Below are 27,869 nucleotides of genomic sequence, written 5' to 3' on the forward strand. Positions count from 1 at the left end.
TTATTGCATCTTGTTGGCTTGTTTTTGGCAGTTTATCATAGGCTTTGATGAGTCTATATTCATAATTAAGAGAAAATAACTTTCTTTTTCCTGTTACTTTTTCTGTGCGCACAGCAGCCTCAGGTAGCTAGCCAGAAGTGGATGGGGTACCGCAAGTGAAAAGAAAAAAAAAATTACCGTAATTTAAAATTTTCCATATGTTGTGTATAAAAAGATCTCAAATGTACACTCTAACAACATTTGATTAAGCGAATTATTAAAATAGTATTTGTATAGGAATGATTCTGTCCCAAGCTTTTTGATCCATATAAGCAGTCGAACACTATAAGCGTGATCACTATACAGAGTTTCCACTGCATTTTAAATATTGCTAGTGGTGGTATTATCTTTGGTAGTTGAAATGGTTTTTCTGCAGCATGTGCATTTGACCTCCTTTTGCTCGGTGTCATCTTCCCTAAAGCCGCAATGTGTCCAAATGACGTATACAGCATTTTTATTTGGTACAAGCTCCTGGAGTTGCTCACTCGGCTTGGTGTTTGAGTTCTCCTCCATGTCACAAACTGGACGGCACGGAGTCACGTGACAATACACACAGCAGTGTGTTTTTTAGGTAACACTACATGAATACACATGGGAGAGAGTTTTTTTTTTTTTTTTTTTTTAAAGTATTTACAGATTGCTAACAGGAAAAAAAACCAAGTAACCAACATGGGCAGGATTATGTTGATTAGAGGTTCTGAATGTCGGTTTTGATTAATTTTTGATTTAATTACCTAGCCCTAGTCTTAATTATTATTAGTGATGAATTATAATGTACTCCAGGAAAAAGGTGTTCAGGCTGGTGTTTGAGACCAGGTGATCTCCAGGGTCTTTCTAGGCACAATCAAGGCTTTTGAATCCAAAAACCATTTTACAGTTTTTCAATGGAATACTGGTCACGTGGTCTGTGATAAAGGAGGATGCAGCTCTTCGGGATTTGCTGTTTGACCTCTGTGGGCTCCCCGTGAGGCACCTCTGCATCCTGTAGCCAAGGCAGCCCTGGAACCACTTCTGTATTCAGCTGTGCGGTTCTGGAAGTTCGTGCCCCAGTGCATGACGACTTACGGCACGGTGCTGTGCGAAGGCCAGGCTTCATGACTCAGCCTGGGACGATCCTCCCCCCCCCCCCCCCCAGACAACTCAACCGACGTTTGTAATTATGCGCTGTGAGTCATGGGGGACCGAGCCTGGGGGGGGGGGACGGGGGGCGGACGGGGGGGACGCCATGACCTCCACGGCTCTGTCTGATACGCTGGATGCTTGTTTTTAGAACATTTTGTTTCTGTAAATGCACAAATGGGGGATGGGGAGGCGGTGACAGGAACTAAAACCTTTCAATATCCGTGTCACGACGGGTTATTTGCTGTTTTAACATCTAGCAAAAAACAAACTTAACTGGAATTCAGAAATGTCTTCAGTAATTGAATTCCGTTACTTTGCTGGCTTGAGCCTGCTATAGTGTCTACATTTATTCATTTTTTAATGCCAGGCTGGTGCAAGATAGTCGTGTTTGAGAAGTAAGAATCTTCAGGGAAGCTCTTATAAAATGTTACCGCATTATGTCATTTATTGTATTAATTTGTAGTAATCATCAGAAATTTTCTACCCCTTATCCATTCAGGCAGTGTTCAGTATTCAGTCCAGTTATAAAAGCTGAGCGCAGTGATATGTATTCTCTGCCCAGTGTTCACATCTACTTCAGGTTGAGATGCATGCCCTGCTTCAGGTTGTTTGGGCTTTGCACCCTCTATGTGCTTCCTGATCAGTGCAGGACTTTCAAACAATTAGAGCTTTGTTCATGTTTTATGGAGGCTTTTCTAAATCACTGTATACCATTACAGCCGATTGAATCAGCACCATCGAATGGGAAGGAGGGTGATGACATCTGCATGACTAAAAGTGATACCGTGATGTAAATGTTTCTGTGCAGCTGGGTCCCCGCTAACATTTCGGGGAAGACTGGGGAGTCGGATTTGGTATCGAAATCTGTACTTTCCCTTGGAGGATTTTTTTTTTTTTAAAACCAGGCAAGTAATTGCCTTCTGCTATTAGTCAGAATTGTATATGTGCTCTGACTATAAAAGGTTTTTCAAAGGATCAGGGGAAAGGTGCTCGCTGGCCAACAGGTTTCCGACTCTCTACTTTAGCCTCATACCATCATGTATGTAACATGAAGTCAATCCTAAGGTCTACAGTGCCTTTCTGTTGCTAACAATGAGATTAATTACAGGATCTGAACCACTAGGGGGATCACTTGCGTCTGTCGCGTTGCACGCAATTTCAAAGGACGCCTTACAAGCATACCTAAGCAGAGCTTCCCCAGGAGGAAACCCCCCCCCCCCCCCCCCCATTGCACTCTCTCATCCATACACATGAAGGGATCATCCACACTTTTCTCACTGTCGAGGCTTTTGATGGGAGCGTTCGAATGCCAGTGTTTAAAAGACATAGATGTAACACTCTGAACAACTCATGCAGTGTCGATGCCTGGGTTTATAATCTGTGGGGAGTGTTTTATTAAGGAGCTTTGGAGCTGAATGTTGCCGCTTGTCAAAGCACTGGAACTATGAATGGAATGTTAAGCTGTTTCTTTTAATGGTGTGAAGCTCAGCTGATGGGGTTAGAGGAGTCACTGTTGTCTTATGAATGAAAGTACGGTTTTGTGACCATCAGACCCCTGGAGCACAGATGGAGCCAGCGGTAGACGCTGTTGCCATTTTCCTTTAGTTAATAATAAGTCTTAAAATGAACGAGGGTTTAAGGCTGTGGGCCAAAATTGAAGGGATTTAATCCTGGGATAATAAGAAAATCCTCTTTTCTGCATAAAACTGCAGGAGGAAAATTGTGGTGAACTCACTGGAAATATTAAAAGATGTTAAAATCTGCAAAGCCTCATGCAAACTACTTACAAACGGTGTTCTTAACAATCTGGCCTTCCTTGAGCTGCACCTGAATGACCACACTGAGGAAGATCTCTAATCAAACTGAGCGTCAGCAGTGTAGGTGTCAGGTGAAGATGCTCAATGAGAAGGTTCTCTGCATGATTCTGGGTAAGCATCCAGTCGCCTATGCCTGTCCACTGTAGTAGGGAGAGAGACATTCCCGTGGTGCTTCAGTATGGTGGTCTTTGTACGATGCTCTAAGGTTCTCTGTATGCGTATAATGCTGACACACTGTATGGGGGCTCCCTTCTCAAGAGAACGCTCAAGAGAGCCAGCTGGGAGGCAAGGAGCGCAATTAACATGTCACTATTTTACTTCCTGTGTCCACCAAGGGGGCACTTGCTGAGACAAAGATGCTTTAACAGCTGCTGAGACCCCGACTTGCAGAAAGGATGTATCTCACTTCCTTCAGACATGATCTTAAAGACCGGCAGATCTGGGGATGGGGGATTGGAGTCCTGTAGAGGGGAAGTTAACATCTGTGTATTGTTAAAATTAACTCGCATTTGAAGGTCTTAACCACATTGATAAATTGAAGTACATTCTGAGAGTAGCTTTCCTGGTTGCTGTAGCAAATGTGCATATTACATTAGCTCCTTTGGCAGATTCTGTCCTGAAGTACATGTCAGAGCGAATAATGGATGTATTAAACAAACAAAGCTTCAGTACAGGGACACAATCAGTAAGTGCTCTGACTCTTGTGCATTGATGAGATGCAGTAGTAATGACGACACAATAGGAAACACAGTGTTCTGATTTAAGATGCATGAGAATACCAGCGGAGTGCTGGCTATGTGACGCATTGTACAAATAACCTCACAACGTGAGCAGCGCCGAAAGCTGAACGTTCACATGCATCCGTGCAGATCTGTAAGATCACTGGTCTCTGGCAAACAATCAGGAAGGAGGCTGCATGGATTCAGGGCTCAGTTTGAGGAAACAGGACGGCCCTCTGCCGCTGGTTTTGCTTTAGCCAGTTTGATGTGGAGCTCAGCATGTCACACACAGTTTTTTTTGTTTTAATTATTCATTTGTGTTCATACTGTGTCATTCTGGCCAAGCTAATTGCGATCTGTCTTTTGATGGTGCTGGAGACGAGGCGTGGTGAGCTTAGGGATAGCTTCTGTGTCCTCTTTTTTTTTTGTCCTTCTCTCCAGTCTCCTGGGGTTTCCTTATGTCTGAGTTGGTAAAGCCATGTATCACCCTCCTACTGCTAATGTGACCGTTAAGTTCGTGTCTGGGTGGCCCCGAGTGGCTGAGGAGCCACTGACGCAGTGCCATCAATGCAGAATAGCTTGCCAGCTCCTCTGCCCTTCGCAGAATGTCCTCAGACTGAATAAAACTTCCTGGTTGCACCTTCCCTGAAGGAAAGAGTCAGGCGGATGAATTATGGATTTAATTCAAGGCTGTTTGCATATGCTTGTGAACGCCGCATTTCATCCAGTGTCCTGGCTACATGCCTTGCCCTTTTATCGCACCAAAATCCAAAAGCATTTTCTTGATTGTCTGATTGCTCTTAAGTGAGAGACTGGCTTTGCTCAACAGTGAGTCTCAAGAGACATGTTTCTGGCCAGCTGCTGCAGTGTGTGTGTGTGTGTGTGTGTGTGTGTGTGTGTGTGTGTGTGTGTGTGTGTGTGTGTGTGTGTGTGTGTGTGTGTGTGTGTGTGTGTGTGTGTGTGTGTGTGTGTGTGTGTGTGTGTGTTTTTCCTCATGTTTTGCATTAGTGTCATCCGGGCCCTCTCTTGCAGTGAGAAACTGTTTCATATCAGAGGTCTTGTTTTGATTTAATAATTTAATTTTAGTATGGGGAAGAGCACTTTTAACATAATATTGATTCCTGTCTTTATTGTGGTAAAATCATCAGTTAATCCTTTTTTAACTGCATGGGCGTCTGCAAGTGTACAATGTGAGGTGAAGCTGGTAATTTGGGAGTTTTGTCCCATGGAGGATTCACACAGGTCTGCCTGCCTGATGATGACATTTTCGTGTAATTGTTCCTTTTTCAGTGTCATGGATTCCGGAGCCCAGGTACTGCACCTTCAGATGACAGTGGCGGTGTTCTTTACATGACTGCTGCTCTGATGTGAGCTTGCTTTAAAGGAATGGTCTGCACCTGAAAATGAAACTTCAGATAAACAAATTCGTTATGATATGACATTGTCCTTAAAAGCAAATATCTTTAGTACATCCTGTGCATGATCTGGAGTGAAAGAAGACCCAGTGAAATGCATTATTTAGTGCTCAGAAGAACAGTGCTTATGTGTTTATGGTTTGTAGATTTGTATATATGTGAAAGTATGTATAATAATGGTTATACCCTGGTTCCGAAATAAATGAGGGTCTTTAGTAATGGTTTGACAGTGATGGGTGTTGTTAATTAACGGTGAATAGACTGGATAATCCTGGTGTGTAACTTTTAGAAAGTTCTATTCCTTCTTGTGGCTAGCTGCTTGAATTCTGGAATGAAATCATTATAAAAGTAGATTTGGTGGAAGATTAATTGGTGGACAGTAAAATTGCATTTTTTTCCAGTTATCTGCTGGAAAGCAGAAGTGGAAAAACAAACCCGTCGTAGGATGTGAGGAAAACCATAGGATGCGATTTAATTTTTCTCACACAGCTGGTTAGTGGAAGCATAGGAAGTGTGTGGGCTATTTTCAAGGGGTACAGGCTGTTTCCAGGGGCTTCACTTTGATGTGACCACAGTGAATAGTTTTCCCTGTGGCCCCAGAGGTGATATCCCCACATGGAAGCAACATCCCTGTGTGTTTGAGATGTCTGGATGAGCTTGAAATCAACTGAAATTGGTTCATTTTGTGTGACTTTGATTCTGATTGTAGTTGTCACAGGTTCTGTGCCCCCCCCTTTATTGCTCTTTCTTTGTATGGCATCAAGGATTCATGAAATGAGCGCATTATGGACCCATTACTAGGAACAGTGTTTAAGAACGGTGGACACTGGTTTATGAGCAGTGGTGTTGATATTCAGATCAAGGAAATGCTAAGAGTTTCCATCCATCTATTTTCCATACCCACTTGTCCTGTGTGGGTTTAGCATGGTCTGGAGCTCTTGAGCTTAAATTTTACTGTTCATAGACTTTGAAGTAAAGTGTCCCTGTGTAATATCGGACACGGTACAATTTTTCTTGGACACACTCTGTGTTGCCTGTGAGGAATGAAATGAGCTTTTATTTCTGGACGAAATATGCTTTATATGTTGCTTTCTGGACTGCTAGGTGAGTAAGAGCTCCCTTTGGCTAATATTAGGTCTCAAATGCCACTGTAGTGCTGCTGGTAATAAACATGAAATCTCACTGCAGCAATCGGCAGGCTCAGGTTCTGCAAGATGTTACATAAAGCCCTGTTTTCTTCATTGTTCCTGCTCTGTAACTGTGTGTGTGTCGGAACTTTACTGCATCGGAAGCAGAGCTCATGTCTCACATCAAGCGGCCCCATCATTTATGTTTTCACCGTTGAAGACAACAAAGCATCTTTCAGACTTTGCGTCATGTTTTTTTTCTCTCCTTGGGGGTAGACAAGGCCTGCAGTATTCATGTGCTGGAGTATAATGTTACATGTGGCTTTAGAACAATGATTTATTCCAGAAGATAGGATATACATGTCCTATTATTAACTGTAATATTTTTTTCCGTTTTAAGACATGTAGAATACATTCTGACGCTCAAAAGCTGCTGTGTAGTTCTTAGGATTCACCATTTCCCTGTTTGATCCCACACTTGTTTTGCCTGTCAGTTGAGGGGAAACGCTGCATAGGTTGGTTGCCTTTAGCTAATCCGAAGATTAGATTCTTCTCTAAGTTTTGATTTCTCTTTTGTTTGCACTCCATGAAATGGTTTAATTGCCCTTCTGTTAAGTTGCCTCTTTTGTCGTGGCCATTAAAGCTTCAGTTGAAGTGAAGGATTAATGTACCCTGTCTTGTGTCTCAGTTGATGGGCATCCAACATCAGGCAGGCGATTGCTTTTGTTTTGTTTTACGTTGTCTCCTGCGTTCCCTCTCTTTCCCTCCTTCCCTTGCTTGCTCAGTCCCTGTACTCCCCTCCTCTCTCTCTCTCTCTCTCCCTCTCCCTCTCCCCTCCTCTCCCCCTCCCCTCCTCTTCCAGCTTTGAATGAGAGACAAAGACCCCCCCCCTGCCTTCCCTACTCTCATTTCTTCTGCCTCTGGTCTGGAGTTCGTCTGCTCGCGGTGTGTGCGCGTCTGAATCAGCACAGGCCACTCTGCCTGCCACCCCTCTGTCACTCTGCCACGATCCTGGACAGAAAATGAAATCGCTTTTACATCAGCGAGGCTAACAAAGACGTTGAAGGAGGACCCTGCAGGATTCCGCACTGCTTTCAGAGCTTGTTGGTGGACCAGTTAGCCTTTTAAATGGAGGGACTATATCATGGTGAGAGTGCCTCTATTTGTGCGCTTTTGAAAAATTTCTTTTCTTTTTGCCGTATTGGTGTCCTGTTGTCCTGGCAGCTTGGGTGTTTGTAGGGTGATGTATAGTAGGTTTGCTGGCTGTTTGTCCAAGAGTGCTAACTTTACCGTTTTCTGCAGATCGGCTTGGTGCAGGGAACACTTCAGCTGTTTGTTTCAAACGTTGATATTTCAAAAATGGGAGTGAATTTGTACTATAGTGGTAGTGAGCAACATGTCGGAGGTAATTTAGGACCTCAATGTACATGTTTTATTATGTGTTAACTGGAAGATTTAAGCCCTTGTTTGTTAATGGCAATGTTGTCATGCTTATACAATTGCTGTACTTACTTGAAGTATACTGTAACCCTTCCTGTCTAATGCAGTGAGGGGTAGTGCCTTTATAAGGGAGATTTTTACCTGTTGTACTTAAATTCCATTTTTGTATTAAGGTAACAATAGTCTAAAAACAATATTCTTGAGTCTACTCCAGATTACATGTAGAACAATCAGTTCTGTATGACTTTTTTGTGTGTATTTAGTATTTTGGCTTAAAATTTATTCACAAAGTTTTTGTTTGCAGATCTGATTTTTCCCATTTTACTTTTATGTCAGTCACTCAGTACATGTGTTGCATGATTAATGTTATTTTCAAAATATGCACATTAACATGCAACTAATGCAGTTTGCCGCGCATCTGTTACAGATCAGTTAGATTGATTCCTGGTTCATTACATTGTTTTTTTATTAATTTTTAATACAGCCTTTATTGTTGTCTATTAATGACGCATGGATGATAGCTGCTGAGTTAGCAGGTGTTGGGTACGTGAGGACTGTAATTTTAACAAGTCTTTACACATTACTCATTCTTTCCACTTTTTTCATCCCATATGTCATGTTCTTTAACTTAAATGATTTAAATACTATAAATAATTAAGATCTTATTACGCATCCAGTGATGTGTAGAGATGTCATTAATACTGTAGGTTAGGTAAACAGTTTTTACATTTTTTTTTATATAAACATACTTTTGCAGTATTGAGATAATCACAGCAGATCTTTTCACCTGCTCTGTCCTGTATTGATACTAATGTATATGGCTCCGGAGGATATTTTGGCCATTTGGCGGCGGGAGCTCATGTGCTTCTCCCCCAAGAAGCGCCCCCAGTATGGCCTCTCCACGCACTCCATCTGCAGGATCCCCAGCATGGTGTCCTAGGACACAGCCATACACCCGTGCTGCTCTGTGTCCGTCCCTCTGAGTGCCTAGGATACGTGCGAGGTGTGAGTGAGAGAGAAGGGGAGAGAAAACGGCATGGGCAGAGCGAACGGCTTCATGATGATAGATGTCAAAATGTCGGCCTGTTAACAAAATAGAAGTGCTGGATGTTATTTATGATTATGGGGTTGTTTGTGTGAGATGGGGAGAGAGAATAGCGTGGCAGGTGTTAGACCCCCGCAGGCCGTCGGCTTTCTCCGCTCTGCGCTGCAGCGTGTGCCCCAACAGAGCCTACAGCCTCAGGGCCTTTGTCTCGCAATGGCCCCGCACCGGCGTAAGCCGGGCCTGGACAGGGTCGAAGACAGATTATCTCAGCGGTGGTGGGCGGCATTGGCTGTGAGATGGCAGTCTGTACCGGTCGACTAGCACACTTCAGACCTGGGAGTTGAGTGGAAAAAACACGGCACATTAAGGTAGCATTGCCCTGAACTGCATCTTATTAAGCATTTTTGCAGTCTATATTCTGAAAGGCTTGGTACGTTATGCCAAGCGTCGCAATTCGACATCGCACATCATTTCTTAACGACAGCACAAACTAGATCACAGTGGTCAATGCTCAAAACAGGCTGAAATAATGATACTGCCGCACTTTAAAAAAGGAGCAAATTTAATAAAATGTCTGCTTTACTTGCGAGTTGCTTTGTTGCAAAACGAACATATATTCATTACCGAAAGCTCTTAATTTGTTTTTTGTAAAACACAAACGTTAGGGGACTTTTGTTTTATCTAAAGAGCTGCATTATCCTCTGATGCCGACCTCATCGTACGGTTTTGGGTGATTAAGCGGCGTCTAAGAATGAGAGAGCGGGGGCTGTGACGTGCTTCACGTGCTTCTGAAGCTGCTGTTCTCTGCAGTGCTATAAGGTTGCATGCTGCAGATAAAACGGATCACTGCAGTGATGCAAGTCCAGGCTGCAGTGGGTCACTGTGCTTGATGGCCTATGTGAATACCTCAGTATGATGCTTAGATTGATTTATTGTGATTTTTCACTTTGGTCTTGCACAGCTTACAAACTGCATTGCTCATATTCAAGCCATGAGATTCGTGCATCTTAGGTATTGGAGAAGCTATGTGATGTTTATTGGCCTTTCGCAGCTACTGCCATCTATAGGCATTACATAGCTATCGCAGCACACTAATTGAAATGGAGAGATGGGTATGACGACATGCAGAAGTTTCGATGCAGGGGTTCAAAGTATCAGTGCAGCACTGTGGAAAAATATAAACATAGTTCAATTAATTGTAGTATCAACACAGCTGCAATATCCATTTAATATCCTTGATTTACTTGCCTTGATAATGACCACTGAGTTGTGTTACCAGAAGTGAAAGTCATCAGACTAATCGGCATCCAGAAAATAAAAACTAAGCCGGAATAGGTCTTTATTGCGTTCATGTGTAAACGGCGGTCCAAAGAGTCCTGTTTTCTTCTTACTTGTGGAAACGTGCTGGAACTCGTACCAACTCTGTGTGCCGAGATACCGAGGAGTTGCTCCCCATCATCCAGAAAGGCGGCCTATGATCAATGGCACCAGGAGCCGTTCAGAAGAGGAATTACATGGCACCGCTTAGCGTCGCTGTGGCCCTGTGGTCAGGGCCCTGCCAGGCAAGCGCTGTACATCAACCTTCCTGCTGCGTAGACCGACACTGCAGACCTACAGATAAAATACTCTGTGGCTTTGGATACTTGTTTTCCAGAGGCTTTTTGCAGTTAAATGGTAGCGGTTTTACAGTGAAACGTATAGTCTTTCTGGTTAGCCAGTGAGGAAGTCCTATTCTAATTGGAAAGGGTCAACTGGTTTGGTTAACTAATCCCAATCGTGATGTTAAGGTCATCCAGTCAATCAGTAAGGACTTGTGGTTCAAAAGCTGTACTCAAACTGAATTATCTTGTCCTGACTTGTTTAGGATTTTGGGATCCACTTTGTCAACAGGATTTTCACACAGACCTGCCTCCCTTTACCAGTCCCAAGGGCAGGAAAAAGGAGAAGGCCATCCCAGTGTTTGACAGTGAAGTACCAGTAGCCTTGCTGTACTCACAGCGTTTCTCTATTGGAAAAAAATGTAACTCATTCAGTATGAATGAAAGGGCTGAAAATGCTTTGATTGCATATCTCCTGCTTGTGAGCTGGACACGCTCAAGTGTGCACAGTGTTTTTCTCTCTTCCAGCAGAAACGTGTGTAATTATCCTGGAGCATAATTGTTGGGCTTGTATTTAAAATAGTCCCATTACAGCATTCTTCACCCTTTTGGAAATTTGGAAGGCTTTTTTTAAACCTTTTAAGTCTAAAATACACTTTTAACAGTTACGTTGTACAGCTTTAATGAGTGAGAATATATGGTTATTAGGTACAATCAGGTACTGTTACTATCACCGGTTTCCTTATTCTGGCAGATTGATGTCTTTCGCTCTGTACACTGTCAGTAATGCCTGTCAATGTTCTTTCCATTAATATTCTTGTTTCTGCACCAGTAGTCCTTAATCTCCTGTTTGATGTATATTCCAAGATAAAATACCAGACACATGATCTACTGCCTGTTTGGGTTTTGTGGCAGTACCCCACCACCTCGCCTACTGTTTTTGAAACATCGATCTTTGCAAATCCCAGGCTGCAGTTAAGCTACGTATCGTCTCCATTCTTGCTCCAGAAGCTGCACTTTGAGCCGGGTTTACACCCCCCATATTATTTCCTCAAAGGCTAAATGAATGAGAAAATGCCCAAGTCGATAAGTGTGTCCCGTTCAAAGGCCCCCGGGCACGCAGGCAGACTGGCAGGTGTTTGCCATGCAGGCTTTTGTGAGGTTGGGAGCAGAAGTGTGACGTCCCAACCAGCCTGACCTCCATGTGGGCCACATGAAAGCCTAGCATATGTAGCCCAGCATGACCAGTCTAATAAAGAACAACCTCCCCCTGCCCCGCCCCACTTTATGAAAAGAACCGCAGAGCTGGTTTTAATCCCTTGAGCCCGGAATGAGGTCAGCTTTGGTACCCATCAGCTTCCAGTTTCTCTTGCCCCCTCCAAATTGAGTATTATTGGTTTGCTTAAGTAGGATATTTTACCATTGTAAAGTGTTTTTACGTGCTGAAGCTGAAAAGTGATAGTTCACATGCTCAATGCACAAGCTTGTTGTTGAAGTTTGTAGGGAGTGCAGTGAGGAAATCAAAGAATTTGCATCCTAATAAATGCAAAAAGAGGTCAAAGGTCAAGCCTGTGACATCACACTTGATGTATGTGCTTAAGGTGGAAGGTGGGATTAGCCATGTGGACCTGTGTCTGACAGCTGTCCTTCTAGCTAATAACTATTTCATTGTGCTTATACAGACCAAAATTATGGAATATAAAGTATAGCGTTTTAAATCTTGCGAGGGTGGCAGATGTAAAACTTTCAGCTGTAGTTGCTATAGCCTTTTGCTCTTTGGACACTTACTGCTCCTTATTTGATAGCCTCCACTGAAGACCAGTATGTAACCAGGCTGTTGTGCTGCAGACCAGATGTCTTCAGAGGCTATTCAAAACAGACGTGGTGCAGAAATGTGATGGCTGGGGGTGGAACAACAGCCGCTTAGTAACCCTGTCTCTGCAGCTTCCAGTAAACCCCTTGTTTCTAGTTCTGACGTGCCCACTTTAGATCCTGTACTGGATCACCAGTAAGGAAGTAACTTCTTGTGATAGCTTGAGTACTCTGGAAGCCGTAACAGACTCTATGCCACCTGCCAAAGCAGGTTATTTCCAGAGCTGTCCTTCATTTCAGGGTTAAGTCAGACTCAGGCAATGTGTTAATAGTGTTTATATTAAACATAATTTAACTGTCTTTTTTTCTGTTAATATTTTTGGAAGACTTTGTTTTCTAATTATTTTCAAAGTTCTCTGATTACTTTTGGCTTTGCCCTTTCTGGGCTTTGGTGAACCTGCATTATTATCTTTCCCATACTCTCTCTCTCTCTCGTTTCATACCTTTTCGATGCCCTTTATTGCTGTTCATCTTTCTCATGTTCGGTTAATCCTCAGTCTGGTTTCACTTCAGCTCACTATTTGGGGAAAGTGTTTACAAATGACAGAGTACTCACTAGTATATCACTGCGTTACAGCTGTACAAATATGAAAATATGTATGATTATGTAGTGCATCATATAGAATCCTTATCTGTTTGATGCAGCTGAATTGTGATCTTGGCATACGCGAGGTGCTTCTTGGTATGGTTGTCATCTCCTGGGTGATGATACACAAAATGCGGAGAGTTATGAACATTATTAATTTGCTTTTTGCAAGCTGGGGCCTATTTTAATGAAGCACTGTTTGTCTTATCAGCCCATATTGCAGCTTGGATTTGGCTTTTAAATGAATAACCCCTATCGGTAACTGCAACCTGAAATGGAGCCGAGTCCTTCCTGTCTGTATCCCTTTCAGGGCTGCCATACTGAGGTGGGGGAGGGGGGGAGGGCTGAGTTTCCGTTGCCTAATTGCTCTGTAAATCACTGACTCCCCCTGACCAAGGTGCTGGCAGAGAGCCGGCTGCCCGTCATCCTGCATCTGCTCCCAGGTGTCTCTCTGGTACCAGTGTAGCCCAGTGATTCACCTAGATGTTTTAAAATGGCGGAAAGTGATACACAGCTGACCTCTCTCTCTCTGTCTCTCTCTCTCGCTCACAGATATTTCAAGAATTTCCTACTACACAGGTAAGTGCCTTGAAGGTATTTTGAAATATGCAGTATGTATTAGGTTGGTCATTTTATCAACGTATAAAAAAGTTCAGGTTTCCTATAAAAGACGTAAATCAGCACATGTTTCTAAAGCTCTTTAATTAATGAAAACAGTATCCTGTCGTGGGGATTGATATGATGTTGAAATAAGGTATGACGAGGGTTTCTGAGTCCGAGAACAGTGAGTGTGACTAATGGGCTTCTCCAACCTCGGCTGCTGTTTATAAAAGGGCCAGGAGACGAAAGTCTACTGTGAAGTGCTTCGGTTTTCAGGGACATTCAAAATGATGTCTGTGAGCATGATCTCTCTTTGAAATTAGTTGAAAAGGCCAAGTTGCTGCCACTCTAATCGACATTTAAGAACCTTAATTGATGCGAGTACCACAGAAGTAGAAGTGACTGCATCTGAACGGTACACTGGTCTCCTGCTAAACTTTTTGAAGCTGAATATTCTGGTCTTCTACCAGTGGTGTTGTAAAGGATTGAAGTAATTGGCGATCGAAGGGGCTTCAGAAGATGTGCTGCTAGATGACCGCAGTCTGTAGCACTGTATGTCAGCTTGTCTTTGTTGAATGTCCAGCACATTATTTTTAGGGATGCACTGATACCGGTATCGGGTATGGGGCCGATGCTACGCTCATGTGCTCATACTCGTTCTTGTAAAAATTGTCTGATACCAAGAACTGGTACCACTTAATTGCAACTTTATGTTAAAAGTCAAAGCTGCTGCATTTTTTTTGTGCTGCCCAATCAGATTTTTGCATCTAGCAAGAGATTTGTCAACCAGAAACATTTGGGAAGGATAAATGCACCAGAACACCGACTTTGGCAAATTGGCAAGTATATGTGGAGGATGTCAGCAGTTTGGACGTACTTTAAGATAAGAGACGACGACAGAAGTAAAGCAGACTGTAAGCTCTGTTCTACTAAAGTGTCAAGAGGAGGAAGGAACGGCACGTCATTTAACGCAAGCAATTTGATCAAACATCTAAAGACACACCATAGTGCAGAGAAATTGGAGTCTGCTAATGCTAGCAGAGAAAAACTACAACAATCTTCAGCGCAAATTCTGGAGCTCATGCTGCTTCCCTGGGACATACTGTGTGAGATCATGCTGACGGTCACGTTTATGAATCCCCTGGCAGATGGAGGGAGAGACGGCAGCTCAAGAACGAGTGATATAGATCGACAGTTTAATGTTGGCCATTGTGTGTATTCTGAAGGTTACGCTCTTAATCAGAATATTTGTTCTCCATTTTCTGGCCCGAAAAGGGAAGTCTGTCTCTGGCTCCAGTAGAACTGTGGTTGCAATTTAATATATATATACACACACACACACTGCAGTTATGATTAACAAGTGTTTGGAAAGGTGGGGCAGACCGCAAGAGGCGGAGGTTTTGTGTAAAAGCTCAATGTTGAAGCTGGTGTTTAACTATAAACACGCAAACACACTTGTGAGTTATCTAAGGTGAGGCCGAGGATTTATGTTTGTTTCTGTATGTCGCTTCAGGGAAATTCTCTTGCCCACTTTGATTCCTTTCATATCATCACATCTCATGGCCATGTGGTTGATTAATTATTCACGGTGGTCACTATGCGCTTGTCTGTGTTAATTGTTCTGATTTGCCTTTTTCTGAGAGATAAAAGGCTGTCCTTCCTAGCTGAATACTAAGCAGAAGATTCAGAGAAGCGCCTTAGCTTTGCTTAAGCGGCATAAAAAATTCAGAACATTTTTTCATTTAAGGCTCTTTTGAAACACAGTGGATGTATAAAAACGTGGTATTTCCATAAGAAGGTGAAATTGAAAGCAACCTTGTACCTGACCGGTATTACCCATGAATCTTGGCATCAATATCAGAGGGAGACAGCTGGTTAGATTGAGTGTTTTTGATAAGCCTTTCTGTTTGACACCAGGGACTTGGGTGGTTGTGCAGAGAAGCTGCACTTATAATCATATGCAGTTTGGAAGGCTGCTGGATCGATTAATGACAATGAAAATAAATATGGGTTTCAAGCTCGCATATCTCTGCACCCTGGCTTTGTAGCAAGCTTCACGCAAGTTAGTAATCTATATAAATTCAGCGTATGCTTATGCGTTATCAAACTCGGTTAGTGGAGCACGTCACATACTTCTGTTTTGGTATATAATGGAAGCGATAAGCACTGAAGTGGCGGTGAAGAAAGGAACAGCTCAGCAGCCATAGCATCTTTTGAAAGAGGAGATATTGTGGACAAACAAATTTTATGCGGATTATTAACCTTTGGGTATCACAATACACCTCCCACTAATATAACGGACATACTACTAATCTGTTTACCAAATTGTGGGTGTAAGTAAATGTCCGTATTGTACCAAAAAGCCAGCGTCTGGACAAACGTTTTAACCGTCGTCTAAAGCTGTAGTGATTATTGTGCATGCACGTATAACCATGAGGAAATCATGATCTGATGTTATGCAGCCCTAGGACTCGGCGAAAGGACTGAATCATACCCTGTCCTATTGCTGTCCCTTGGTATGTAAATGACAGCTTGAAAGTCAGTTGAGTGAGATGGTGGGCTGAATGTGAGGTTTTGAGAGGAGCACATCAGGTCTCCGGGGCACCCGGTAGCCTCCTTTGTTTTCTAGTCCTTTTGTTATGGCCTTGGGTTCCTGTCTTTGTGGTGTCATGTTTATAGCTACAAGCACAGCTGTGGCCGTTCTGGAGCTGACCTCCACAAACTCATTGCTCCTCCTGTTTGAGCAGGCACCTTGCGCATCATTTGTACATTTGTACATTCATTTAAGCTGATGACATAGGTTTTAGATGGTATAGCAATGGACTGGTAGGCTTTCCTTTTGGCATTTAACTGGTGAGTAGTAATTTAGGGCCATTGCAAAGGTTTTCAATAATGTGCTTAATTGTTTCTGACATTGGGGGAATTTCAGCTTCTCTTCTATTGTGTTTACTCGATACAGCTCTGCTAAATGGGCCATGAGACCTATATAGATACATTGATGCATGCTGAGCAGTGAAGCAGGTTCCTGATTTGCCAAAAACAAATGGTTTCTGCTCACAGATCTGAGGCCTGTTCATTAAGGTAACTGCTGTAATGTTTAATGTCCAGTCAAATGGAAATGAAGAACCTTCATCCTTGTACTAGCCAGAAACGGCGAGTTGGTTCCTGCCTTGGTGTGATGATAGAGTGGGAACAGACCACGTGCTCATGACCCTTATTCATACAGTGTCAGGTCCCTCGAGCTTCATTGTACCTGTGTCCAGAAGGAACATATGGCTGAAACACTGCCCCCTCTGGCCAGGAGGTAAGCTGCACTTGTTCAAATAGTGGATGTGTTATGTACAAAAACCTATTCTTGTATTCCCTGCGAAGGACTAACATCCTTATGCTGACTGGGATAGGCTCCAGACCTAATTATGTTTCTATTACAGGCCAGAATCTAGTACTGAAATATAATGAAATATTTTATTTTGGGGGTAGTACTGTTGCTGCTTAGCTCGAGGCTCAGGGGGTTGAATCCAGCCCCCCACCCTGTGTGTTTGCACGTCCTCTCCGTGTTGCATGGATTTCCTCCAGGTGCAGATAACTGCATAACTGTCTGTTATGCAGACAATCCGGATTCTCCTTCACTGGGACTTGGGAGGTTCCAGCACAAGTGTAATGACTGGGGAGGTGTGAGGGTCTGCACCACTTGAGCCTGGGGTGTATAATAATGCAGAATTGGGCTGGACTGGTCCTGTGTCTCCAAGGAGATTGTCCGTCTGTATGTATTTTAGGGTTGTTACACAATGTCTGCTATTGGCAAGTACTACATTTCAGTCCCTTTTATGAATAATTCACATTGGCAATGTAGGGTTTTGCATCCTCATCCCAGGATGTCATGGTAACAGCTTTTGCATGAGAGAGGCTCAAACTACAGACTTGATGCTATGGTTGTTTGTCTGTAACATGGAACTGCTCAGGCTGTGTGTGAGGCTGGGGGATCTCGCCAGTCCTGTTTGACGCAGGCATGTTGGCTGGGGCCAGAGCCCAGGCCGTGAGGTATGATGTTAACCATTTAGGTGTGAGGTTTTACCAGGCTGAAGGAGTGGTTAGGAGTCGGCCACACTTTCAGTCTTTGTCACACGTATCTTACTTTTGCTCTCTTGATCTGATCATTTCAAATCGTTTAAGGAAATCTAGTGGAAATTGTTTTTTCTTTTGGTATAAAAAGGATATTAAGGTGGGCGAAACACAAATTGGTAATAAGGGAGACCTTTAATCTGCAGGTACACACTCCCCGGGAACTATGCAGTGCTGTCTTATGGAATGAAGACAGAGAATAGAGTGTCATTACCCTGATGCGTGATCTCGCCAATGTCACCCACCTGGGAGCACGTGCCCCTGAACCTGCCATTGTGGCAGATCTGACCTGTAATGCTGAGGCCCACTCACCGGAACATCAGCTCCTCCGAGGAGCACAGAGGGGAGGCCCTTATGTTGCTCTGCAGGGAGTGCTTAATGTTGTTGGGAGACGGGCCCCAGTAAATGAAGACACAAGTTATTAATGTGGAGCTGCCTGATCGACTTGCCATGCTTACAGTGGCTTTTTAGCACAACCACAGCTGGGGGCGGTCTGAGGTGGAGATCAGAGATGGCGCTCTGCGACTACAGCAGGTGGAGCTCTGGCAGAAGCTCGTTGTTTGAAGGGGCGGCAGAGTGCCTGAGGCCAGGGGTGGTTTACTAGCTGGCAGACATGAGCCGGGTCAGCCTTGGTTTGCAGCCCCTTTCGGCTATGGAAAATGCCCTGTCCGTTTGGTAAACACCGAGCAGGCTGTGAATTGGAGCAAAGCTGAGATTAGCATATTAATGAGGGTGCTTCTCTAATACCCCCACTCGCCCTCCTCCTCCCCCTACTTCTTTGTTAGTAGCCCACCCTTCCTCAATTCCTGAATGAGGCGGTGGACACAGGGTCTCCCTCCCTCCCTGTCTGTGTGTGTGTGTGTGTGTCTCTCTCTCCCTCTCTCTCTCTCTCTCTCGCACTCACTCACTCAGCCTCCCCCCGCCTCTTTTGCTCCCTCTCTCTCTTTCTCTGAGTCACTCTGTCCTCACACTGCCTGCCTTCCTGGTTGATTCGCATGTAACAGCTGCTCGCTCTCGATATGGACTGAAGGAGTCGATGGATATCTGTTGAGTCTGGGAGTTTTCTGTCCTTGAGGAGCTGATTCTTTCTTCCCACCCCACCCTCGGTCTCCTCCTACTGATGCCACTTTGGATTAGGAGTTGGAGGAATGCCCCTGGCAGGGGATCTGCCCTGAGTCGTTTTCCTTGGGAAGAGCGAGTCGGGAAGGGGAAGAGTGGTGGGGGAACTTCTAGCAGCGCGCTACCTTCTCGTCATGCCCCGTGACGCGCCCTGAAGTCCCCAGCCTTGCTGCTGTGACTCTCTACCCCCAGGACTGCCCCGCACCCAGGGTCAGAGGGCTGCGGCTGGGGTCGGGCTGGGGGTGGGGCTTAGGCCGTCCCCATGGAGACAAGCGGCTGCAGCCCTTTCCCCAAGTGCTGGGCTCCAGGTACCTGTGCTTCGTGCCTTCCTGCCTCTTTGCAGTTCATCCTCCACCCTCTGCTGGTGTCCTTCGCAGTCGCTGTTTATTTCTCTGCTGCGGGGGACTTGCTGGCAGCATACCCAATGCCCCTGGCTTATAATCGTCGCTTCATGGAGCTACTGCAGGCCTGCACTCCTATCCCTACTGCCCATCTATCCTCAGATTGTCCGCTGTCCTTCGGTCCACACTTTTGTTTCGAGCAGAAACTGTGGCTGAGGTCATTCTGAAAGTACAGTAAAAAAAAAAATGCTTTTCTCCACAGGGTCACATCAGTCTGTTTCTGTCTGGAGGAGACTTATGTTTCTGTACAGGACAGCAGGAGCTTATGATTGGTCTTTTGTATGTTTTTTTTGCCTCATTGCTGGTGCCAGGTTTCTGTTTGTGGAGAGAATGATCCCTGTACCTGGGTGATGGGTCTGTTGCGTTCTCCTATCAAACAGACCCATTACTGACCGTGGGACCACAGCTGGTTTGGGTTTTCTGGTAATTTTCACTGTCAATGTGCAATAAACGGGATTTACGCGCCTCGTTTCTCATTTATCTGGTGCTAAAGCTAGGAGGGCACCACGTAGCGTGGTGGCTCAGGATGGCGACGTGTTAAAATGCTAAAATACGGCATAGAAATCTGTATAACTTTGGATGCTTGGAGGTAACTAAGCAATAAAATGTAAATGGTGATTAACGAAGGAATAGGATTTCCTGTGGGGCCTCTGGTGCATTTCTGGTATCGTGTGGCACTGAGCGGCGCCGTGTGACTGGTTATTGCTGACCGTGGTTATCAAACCCTAAAGTACAGGAACTGAATTTCACTGCTTCAGTCTGTGCAGGGCAGTGCCCTGTCTTACTGCCTGTGACGGGCATGTCCCTGCCTCCCACTCTTCGGTCCTCTGATTCACGTATTACCTTGCGCTACAGCGGACAGGTCCACTCTGACAGACAGGTTTTACGTAACACTGGCACAGCAGGTGTGCGTCCTAATGGTCGGTGCTGAACGTCGTTAGTCACGCTTCCTCTGACATGAAAAAATGAAAATCGGACAAACTAAAATAATTGCAGCCTGTATTACGAAGCGGGGTTACTGGCTTATCGGGGTAACTTGTCGGATTTAAGGTAGCACAGTTTAAATGGACTTCATATCCGTTCACTTGCATTTTGCCCAGGCTACCTTAAATCCGACAAGTTACCCCGATAAGCCAATAACCCCGTTTCTTAGTACAGACCACTGGTTACTAAGTCTTGGTGTTGAATGAGTTAATGACATGCCAGGAGTTTCTGGGGAATCAGCTCATTCTCTGATGATTGATTTAAAATGGTAATTAAAATTAAGTGGCGCAAATGGATCTTTCCTGTTTTCTTCTGTGCATCTGTATGTGTCCTTGAAGACGTGGGGTTTGCATCCCTGTCCTGTGCGTGGTGCTTCCCTGAGGATGTTGCCGGCATTCCCGATGAGGCGTCAGCTAGCAGATCCCCGCCGTCTCTTCAGGCTCACGGCACCCCGTCAGCCCTGATGCCTGGGGCAGGGGCTTCTCACTCTCTATAGATTTACCGTTGCTAGCGTAGAGATTTCCCCTCTCTCTCTCTCTCTCTCTCTCTCTTTCCTGCCTGTCTTCTGGTCAGTTATGGGAGGTGGACGTGTTGGCTTACCTGCTAATGGACTCTGGTCACATAGCGGGTGCAAAGGGCTTCTTCCGGGCTTAACAGGCTGGAATATCTAGGCCTATATGTAGCAGGTTCTTCTGTGTGTGATGCATGTAGACCAGCTTACGGGTGGATAGTGGCTAGGTAGCCTGCATGCTTTTTGTAGAGGACAGTGGATCTCTCCCCCCCCCCTCAGGATGTTGGATATGCTGACAGGACTCGACCCGGCTGCCCGCGGTGCCCAGCTAGCTAGTGTATTAGAATTTGGACGCCCCTGCTTCCTGTGCAGTGCTGAGTCCTAGAAAGAAGCACTACTGAACACTATCGGGTTCCCACAGCAGAGATGTTGGTCTGCCTCAGCCCTTCGTGTTTGTCTATTAGTGTCTGAGGAACCTTCTGGTTAAGTTTGCCAACCTGGAAAATAAGCTCCTGTAAATCAACCAAAATGCCCTTCTTTGTGTTATGGGCCGTCCTTCCCGAGCTGGAAAACCAGCTGTTTCCGTGTTTGCTGGGTTGATTTTGCGTGTTCCATTTGGCTCTGTGTATGTTTATGTGGTTGCCTGTACATTTTGTGTTTTTTCAAACCTTATGGGGATGCCGTTCGGTAACCCTGAAAAAATGACATTGAGGGAGAGTCGTGCTGTGTAAAAATGGTGTCTTCCGAAAAATGAGTTAATGTGCTTTTAAATCTTGACGGCGCAGAGGTCGGATTTCTGCTCTGAAGTGCATTTCTGTGTGTTTGTGAGGGGTGAGGGAGGAGAAAGCGGCGCAGCACGGCGTGGGAGAGCTCCTGGCTGGAGATGACCCCGAGCCAGGCCGGAAGGTCCAGTGATTAGCAGCTCTTTGTTAGCACCGCATTGAACTCCCCATCAGGTTAGCTGTGAGTGGAGCCGGTGCCTTGGCGCGCCCTGCCACGCTCTCAAATGCTCTCCCGTCAGAGGCCGAATGCTGCCTGTACTCGCCATTCCTCACTGTAGTTTACAGAATAGCAGCCTGTCTGAATTACACTGCCGTAACGGCGCGATTTTCTTATATCTGGTTACAGATTTACTACAATGAAAGTAATAATGAAAACTGATGAAGACGGAAAACAAGGGAAAGCTGTGTGCCGTGTGTGTGCGAAAGGTCAGGTTGCTAATCTGCCGTTCCGAGGGATTTTGTTTTCAGCAGAATGCTTGATAGACCCTTTCATAGCGCTGCCATATCGGTTATTGCCTGGTGTTCTGTTAGCTACGTCCCAGGTCTTTGTGGTGTGCCTGGTAATGAGCAGATGTTTTTGCTGCCACCATCTGACCTGAAACCTGTGTTGAATGGATATGTAATGAGAGTGTGGTGAAGTGAATGGGATAATAACTATTAACAAACTCTGACAAACAGTCAGTTTTTAAAACCAGAGCGACCAGGTGATTTATAGGCGGTGTTGTACTGGGCTCGCCAGGCTGACCCACAGGTTTTTGCTTGAAGATCCACCTGTATGTCCTGCATGTTCCTCTGACGATTAGGCGTGTTTTGTTGTTTTGTCCTCCTGCATATTAGTCCCTGCGTGTTTAGCTCCTTCGGTGTATTAATCACTTTCCTGGCTCTTCAGGGATTTTAGTGAAGTCGAGCCAGAGGCTTTCTTTAGATTTTGAAATGAAAACTAACCTTAAACATCTTATTGAGGTTGTTTTAACACTTTCTAATTATTTCTGACATTTTAACCTTTTCACTCTGTTTAGGGCTGCTGCGATTAGTGAGATAGTCGATGTCGACACTAAATTAATTGAAAACAATATTTAAATCAATGCAACTTTTTAAAATTAATAACATTACCTCTTTGATTTCTGAAATGCTTCATTCCATTGTAACAAATGTTTGCTTGTTGGGACCAGTGTTCTCAAACTAAAATTGAAATGAAAATGGACTCATGAACACCCAGTAGGACAAGCGGTTTGGAAAATGGATGGATGGATGGACTCATGAACTGAAATAAATCTAAAAACGATATTTACCAAACAAAGTGTTAGACTTTAAACTGCAACAAGTACCGCCATACCACCACTGTCGTTTAACCTTGTCTAATCAGTTTATAGAAAAATAGTCCTTTTCAACAGCCCAAAATCATTTTACTCTCCATTTGCTCACCATGAATATAGCCGTGGTTGCTGGCATTGCATTAAAAGCCAATTTAACCATTAGCCTTGGGGTTGTTTTGTTTTGATGCCCCACTTTACAGGTGACTCCTGGGTAATATCTGAGGCTGCCGCATATGGCCCACTGCTGAAGAGCCGTCCATTCATTCGGGGCACCATCAAAGCAAGAGAAGGGCTCTGTTTTCACAATGATGGCACCGGTTCCACCATCTCAAGCAGGCCTCCTGCTCTTCACATGCAATGGACTCATCACAAATTGCCAGAACGCCCCACGTAAATCACGAGCATTTGGGAACCAAAGCGCAGATGTTATTACGGCGCTAGTTTGATATTTTGGTAGTGGGCATGATGCTCACCGGAGTAGAATGTGTAGCTTGCCAGACCAGTGGGTAGGAACAAGAGATACGGTAGCCCCTTCCCCAACAACAAGGGCAGGGCCTTCAGTCCTGGTGCCCTTGGCATAGGGTACCTAACCAGCACACTGATCAGGGTGAATTGCAGAAGGAGGGTAACGCCATCGCTACCCCAGTTTGCCTTGATGCGCATGTGTCTGTTGATGGACGTCAGAAGGTAGAGGCCCAGCCAGGGTTTGTTCCAGTTGACCCAAAATGCTCCCTCTACGAGAACCTGGCTGACTCTCGTGTGTCTGGCACATATCACTTCTGTTTTGGTCTGAAGTAAAATCACACATGAGGAGAGCGATAATCTCACGCTGAGTAAAGATGGGCTTTTCATTGGTAAGACCAGTTGTCATGGTTTCAAGTGCTTGGAGCATCCCTCCAGTGATTGCTGGAGATGAGAGGCTTGATTAGCAGGCGTGGTGGTGTGTGAGGGGAGGTCATGCTCATTTTCATTTAACTGCCCGGCCTTCTGCTGACATCTCGGCCTACCAGCAGGAGCACCAATGGACATGTGGTCTTCGGGGGCACTGACCTATGGGCTCGTGTTTGTGCCCAAGCTCCCCAGCTGGAGCACATGGTGACAAGGACCAGCAGGTGCCAGCGTGGCGCTAGTGTGAGGCTTTCTGCTCAGTTGGTTGGGCCCCCCAGTATCCTGAGCAGGGACTGGGGGTGTTTGCTAAATGCGTAGTTTATTTTTGTGGGCCTGGTCAGACATCAGGATGGATGGCTGCTCCCCATTAACAGGGCTGTGACCGGCGGAGTCGTCCGCCTTGTGCTCAGTGAGCCGGCCGAGCCAACGCGAACCAGCCCTGTGCTGCCATGGCACCATGCCAACCCGATCGGCAGAGACGCCTAACTTGGCACCATGTCTGGCGAGCTAAAATGTTTCTCTGTGACCAGTGACCAAGAATAAACGTGCAGCTCATTATGGTTTCCTTAGCCTGTGTACGTATGATATATCCATTTGCATTTTTTTTGTAAGTTTATTTGAATGTCTAAGGTGTTTATTGTTAAAGACATTAAATGGCATGTTTTTGTTAGGTTTAGTGTTTTTGAGAATTCAAGACTGGCTTTTTGTGGCCGCTTTATAGTAGAACTTTTTTTTTAATTACTACGTTACGGGGATTGTTGTTGTCCAACGGGCAACCCTGTGCTTTGTTTACTGTTTTGAATCAAGCTCTTCTGGGCCAGTCGTTTCAGTGTTTCACTCCCCATTTTGTTTGGTCTTCGATAGGTGTGCCGTTCCCACAGTAGCCTTGCGCGTCTGTCTTCTCAGTGCTATATGTCACGTTTCGCTCATGGTCATACCCCCTGTGAGCCGAGCAGAGTTGTCTTGAGTAGAGCGTTAAAGGGTCCTGCTACCCTGAAAGAGAATCACTGATCAAAGCTCGACTCGATTAATGTATTAATGGACACAGCCTTTTTAGAAAGCAGAGCAGATGTGAAGCTGCTCTACACATGTTTTTTTATGTTCAGACACATTGTTGAAGGCAGAAGGAATGGTGTCTCTGTGTTTGCTGATATATGTAATTTTTTTACTTTAAATTAAATCACAATCTTTGAATTTTAAAGAATGGTGTGATATGTCTGAGTTCTAAAGAAGCTGCCTCGCATGGTTTTTCTTTGACACAGCACAAAGATCTTCTGGGTAATGCACAGGTATTTAGGGCAGCCATGTAAGGGTTGATCTCAGGCCGGAGGGCAGGTGTGTGCAGGGCCACAGGCCGGGGCCATCCCCGCTGGCCTTAGGCCCGCTGAGCCGCGCGGAGCTTGTTTGTGCTGTCAGCTGGCGTACCTCTTCTCGGGGGCAGCGCATCGCTGTGTGACGCAGCACCGGCTCATAATTTGCCCCCACCCCTTCCCCCTGTGGGGCGGGGTACCTGGAGTCTCACTGACAGGAGATGGGAATGAGGCCAGGAGCCTGGCGGTGCGGTCTGGCTCGCTCACTGGAGGCTCCAGGCGGGAGGCGACGCTGCGATAACCGACGTGTGACGTTACGGCACAGGAAAGAGGCCAGGCCGTGCGTGTGTCTGCGAGTGTGTGCGCGCGTACCCGCACAGGCGTGCACGCTCTGGTGTGTGGTGCTCAGCTGCGGAGGGAAAAGCAAAGGAGGACTAGCAGCAGCTCACAGCCGCCCCGCAGCCTTGGAGCGGCCCGGCACCAGACGTGCATGCCGGCTCTCAGCTTCCACAGCGCGCCACTCATGTACTCTGAGGCCTATGGCTGCCTGTCAGCACGTCAGTCCAAGGTGGCCTGCACCTGCTGGCCCTTTCTGCTCAAAGGTAGGAGCGTGTTCTCTGCCTATAGCCGCGTTGTCGCCAGGCTCGAAGGGATGGTCGTGTTCTTTAAATCTGTAAGCGTGTTTTTTTTTTATTAGGGCTGAGAAGTAGGGCAGTGTTCTTGTGATCGACGCAGCTCTGCTTTACCAGGGCTGGGGACTGGGGGAGCGCTGTCTGTCTTCGTGTGCCTGTAACCGTGTGCTGTCTTAGGATTGAGAGGCGTCCTGTGTTTTTCATAAAGGTTGCGCAGTGGAGATACCGTTTCATGTCTCCCCGCTGACGTCTCCATGAGCCTCTCACAGGCAGCTCGACTCCTCCACTATAATCAGGGTCGTTTTTTCAGCTGCATGCTCGGTGGGTGTGGCTGGCTACGCACTAATTGTACCAGCAGGCTGCTGCTTCGATGTGGTCCGGCCGGGCGCCCTTTACAAGGCGGGGGGGCGAGGAGGCCCTATTTCTCAGGGAATTCTGTCCGCAGTTCACGGCATACGCCTCGTACGACGGAAGGTTCTCAAAAGCTCACACGGTCGGACACAACCCAGTAAAATCAGGGAAGCTGGCATCCCTGTTCAGTGGGGCTTGAGCAGATACTGGCCTAGCGAACTCGTGGTCAGTCGGCACAAAGCCTGCAGAAGCCCATTGGTGTAACCTGAGGCGTTTATGGTTTTCGGTGAGAACTTCTAGGGATGGACGTGCTATTTTTAGGCTGGTTTAAATAGCACTCGATCATTCTGCGACACGTCCCCAAATTATTTTTAAGGTTTCACATTAACACAAGCGGGCCACCATATATGTGTTTATCTTGGATGATATTTGAACTAGCTAGAATACGATGCTTTTTTTTTCCCAGTGCGGTTAATTTATGCTGTTTCAGTCATAAATGTGAGGTGGTATTTTTGCCTCTGTGTCATCGTGCCAGGCCTTACAGCTGTGAAATTCGAACTGCGTTTACCGTTCTGTTACAGAAGTGGCATCTGAGTGTAAAACCGCAGTCACAGTGGATCCTTCACTTGATTACCCCGGGCTCGCTCCGCATCAGGGTTAATTCACGTGTGGCATGTTGCCGTCACCAGTCGCCACATGGGAATATCATGTGATGTAGATAAAACTCCAGTCCCTGTTAACATTACAAACAGGCCGTATCTCTTGTCCAATCCAAACGAATTAAATGAATGTAATGAGCGTGTTCCTGACTGGCTCCGTGTTTGAGTCCTCCCCCGGGAGTCCGGCGGATGGGCCTCATCCACTCAGCGCCCACATTCCGCACAGTGGCACTAGAGTGGGCCAGGGGTCCCTGTGAGAAACGTGCTGTTTTCAGCCACCATCTAGCAGCCTCTGCTCTCTCCTCCGCTCAGATGATAATGCTGACTGTAGAGAAAAAGGCCTTGCTTCTCTCATGCTGCTCTTCAGTGGGTCTCCTCCTTGCTTTATGAGGACATATTTACTTCCCAGCTTCTCCTCCATGCAAGCGTGTCTTTATATTTTTTCCATCTTTTTTTGGTACCGTTTCCCTTCTGACTTTCTCTGTTTGTCTGAAGGGGGTGGGACGTTGTTCACAAACTTCTGTCTGTGCATCAGAGTACTTTCTCTTCGGACCACCTGCTCTAAAATGCCGACCCGCTAGAGGCTTGTCACAGCACGCAGCACTAATGCATGTAACTGGTTTCCATGTCTCACTGGGTCATGAATAAACTTAAGATTCAAGAGTCTGATCTTTGGCTTTGAGAGTATCAGGAAGTGGATCCAATGATTTCAAGTTGAGTTTGAGCTGTTGAGTGTTGCTGAAGGTCCCTTTTAAGGTTTTGCTGTGTGTTTGATTGTGCATGTGCCCTGGGTTCAGGTTAGGGTTACCTGGTAAAAAAAAAAAAACCACGGTACTCGAGATTTGAAATCGGTGTAATACCAAATTTGTATTTTTTTAAAAAACAGTACTTTTATTATGCAAATGGAGTGTTTGATCTGGCTAAAAGGAATCTGTCTGACAGCGGTGACATTGTGTTGTGTGACACAGAGCAGCAGCAGAGAGAGCAGTGCCCTTTTCCACTTGGTTCAGAGAAGAGATGGCAGCGGCTTCAGCAATACCTGAACATACTGACAAACGGGGAAGTGAAATATAGAGAGATTTTGGCTATAAAATGGACAAAAATACGAGCCCCTAAACACAGCAGCACTGTTGTGTAAGTTCTGTTTTAAAGTGTCTCGCACTTCTGTTGGACCTGGCCAGATATCTGTTGGACAAACATCTCAACATTTCTCAATCAAACAAGTGATAGTTGGCTAGTTCACTGCCCTGCTGTGCCCATGAATGAAGTGAGAGTGATTTGAAATGCCTCTCGGCAGCAATGATACACAGGAATGCGCGGCTCCATTTTACAGGTAGTCCACACTCGCTGATTATTTAAACCTGATAGTGATTCGCACCGCTAATATTAATAAAGACAAAATGAAGCTCGACCT

At 45.5% G+C, this 27,869-nt stretch overlaps 1 protein-coding gene across 17 annotated transcripts in view; it reads left to right on the forward strand.

Moving 5' to 3' along the window:
• Positions 1 to 27,869, forward strand: part of ptk2aa (protein tyrosine kinase 2aa) — an 83,995-nt gene that overhangs the window by 11,672 nt on the left and 44,454 nt on the right. For 3 of the 17 annotated variants that reach the window (XM_048993006.1, XM_048993007.1, XM_048993009.1), the window contains exon 1: positions 25,195 to 25,415. The exons of 1 other annotated variant lie outside the window; for it this stretch is intronic. In XM_048993006.1, coding sequence (XP_048848963.1) covers positions 25,304 to 25,415 — 112 coding nt within the window. In that variant the 5' untranslated portion in view covers positions 25,195 to 25,303. Of the gene's footprint in view, positions 1 to 7,160; positions 7,387 to 13,332; positions 13,360 to 18,486; positions 18,930 to 25,192; positions 25,416 to 27,869 lie in introns of those variants that run through there. 13 more of the 17 variants (XM_048993010.1, XM_048993011.1, XM_048993008.1 and 10 more) reach the window with 7 other exon arrangements.

Source organism: Brienomyrus brachyistius, chromosome 23 (genome assembly GCF_023856365.1).
Source record: "Brienomyrus brachyistius isolate T26 chromosome 23, BBRACH_0.4, whole genome shotgun sequence".
Lineage (NCBI taxonomy): Eukaryota > Metazoa > Chordata > Actinopteri > Osteoglossiformes > Mormyridae > Brienomyrus > Brienomyrus brachyistius.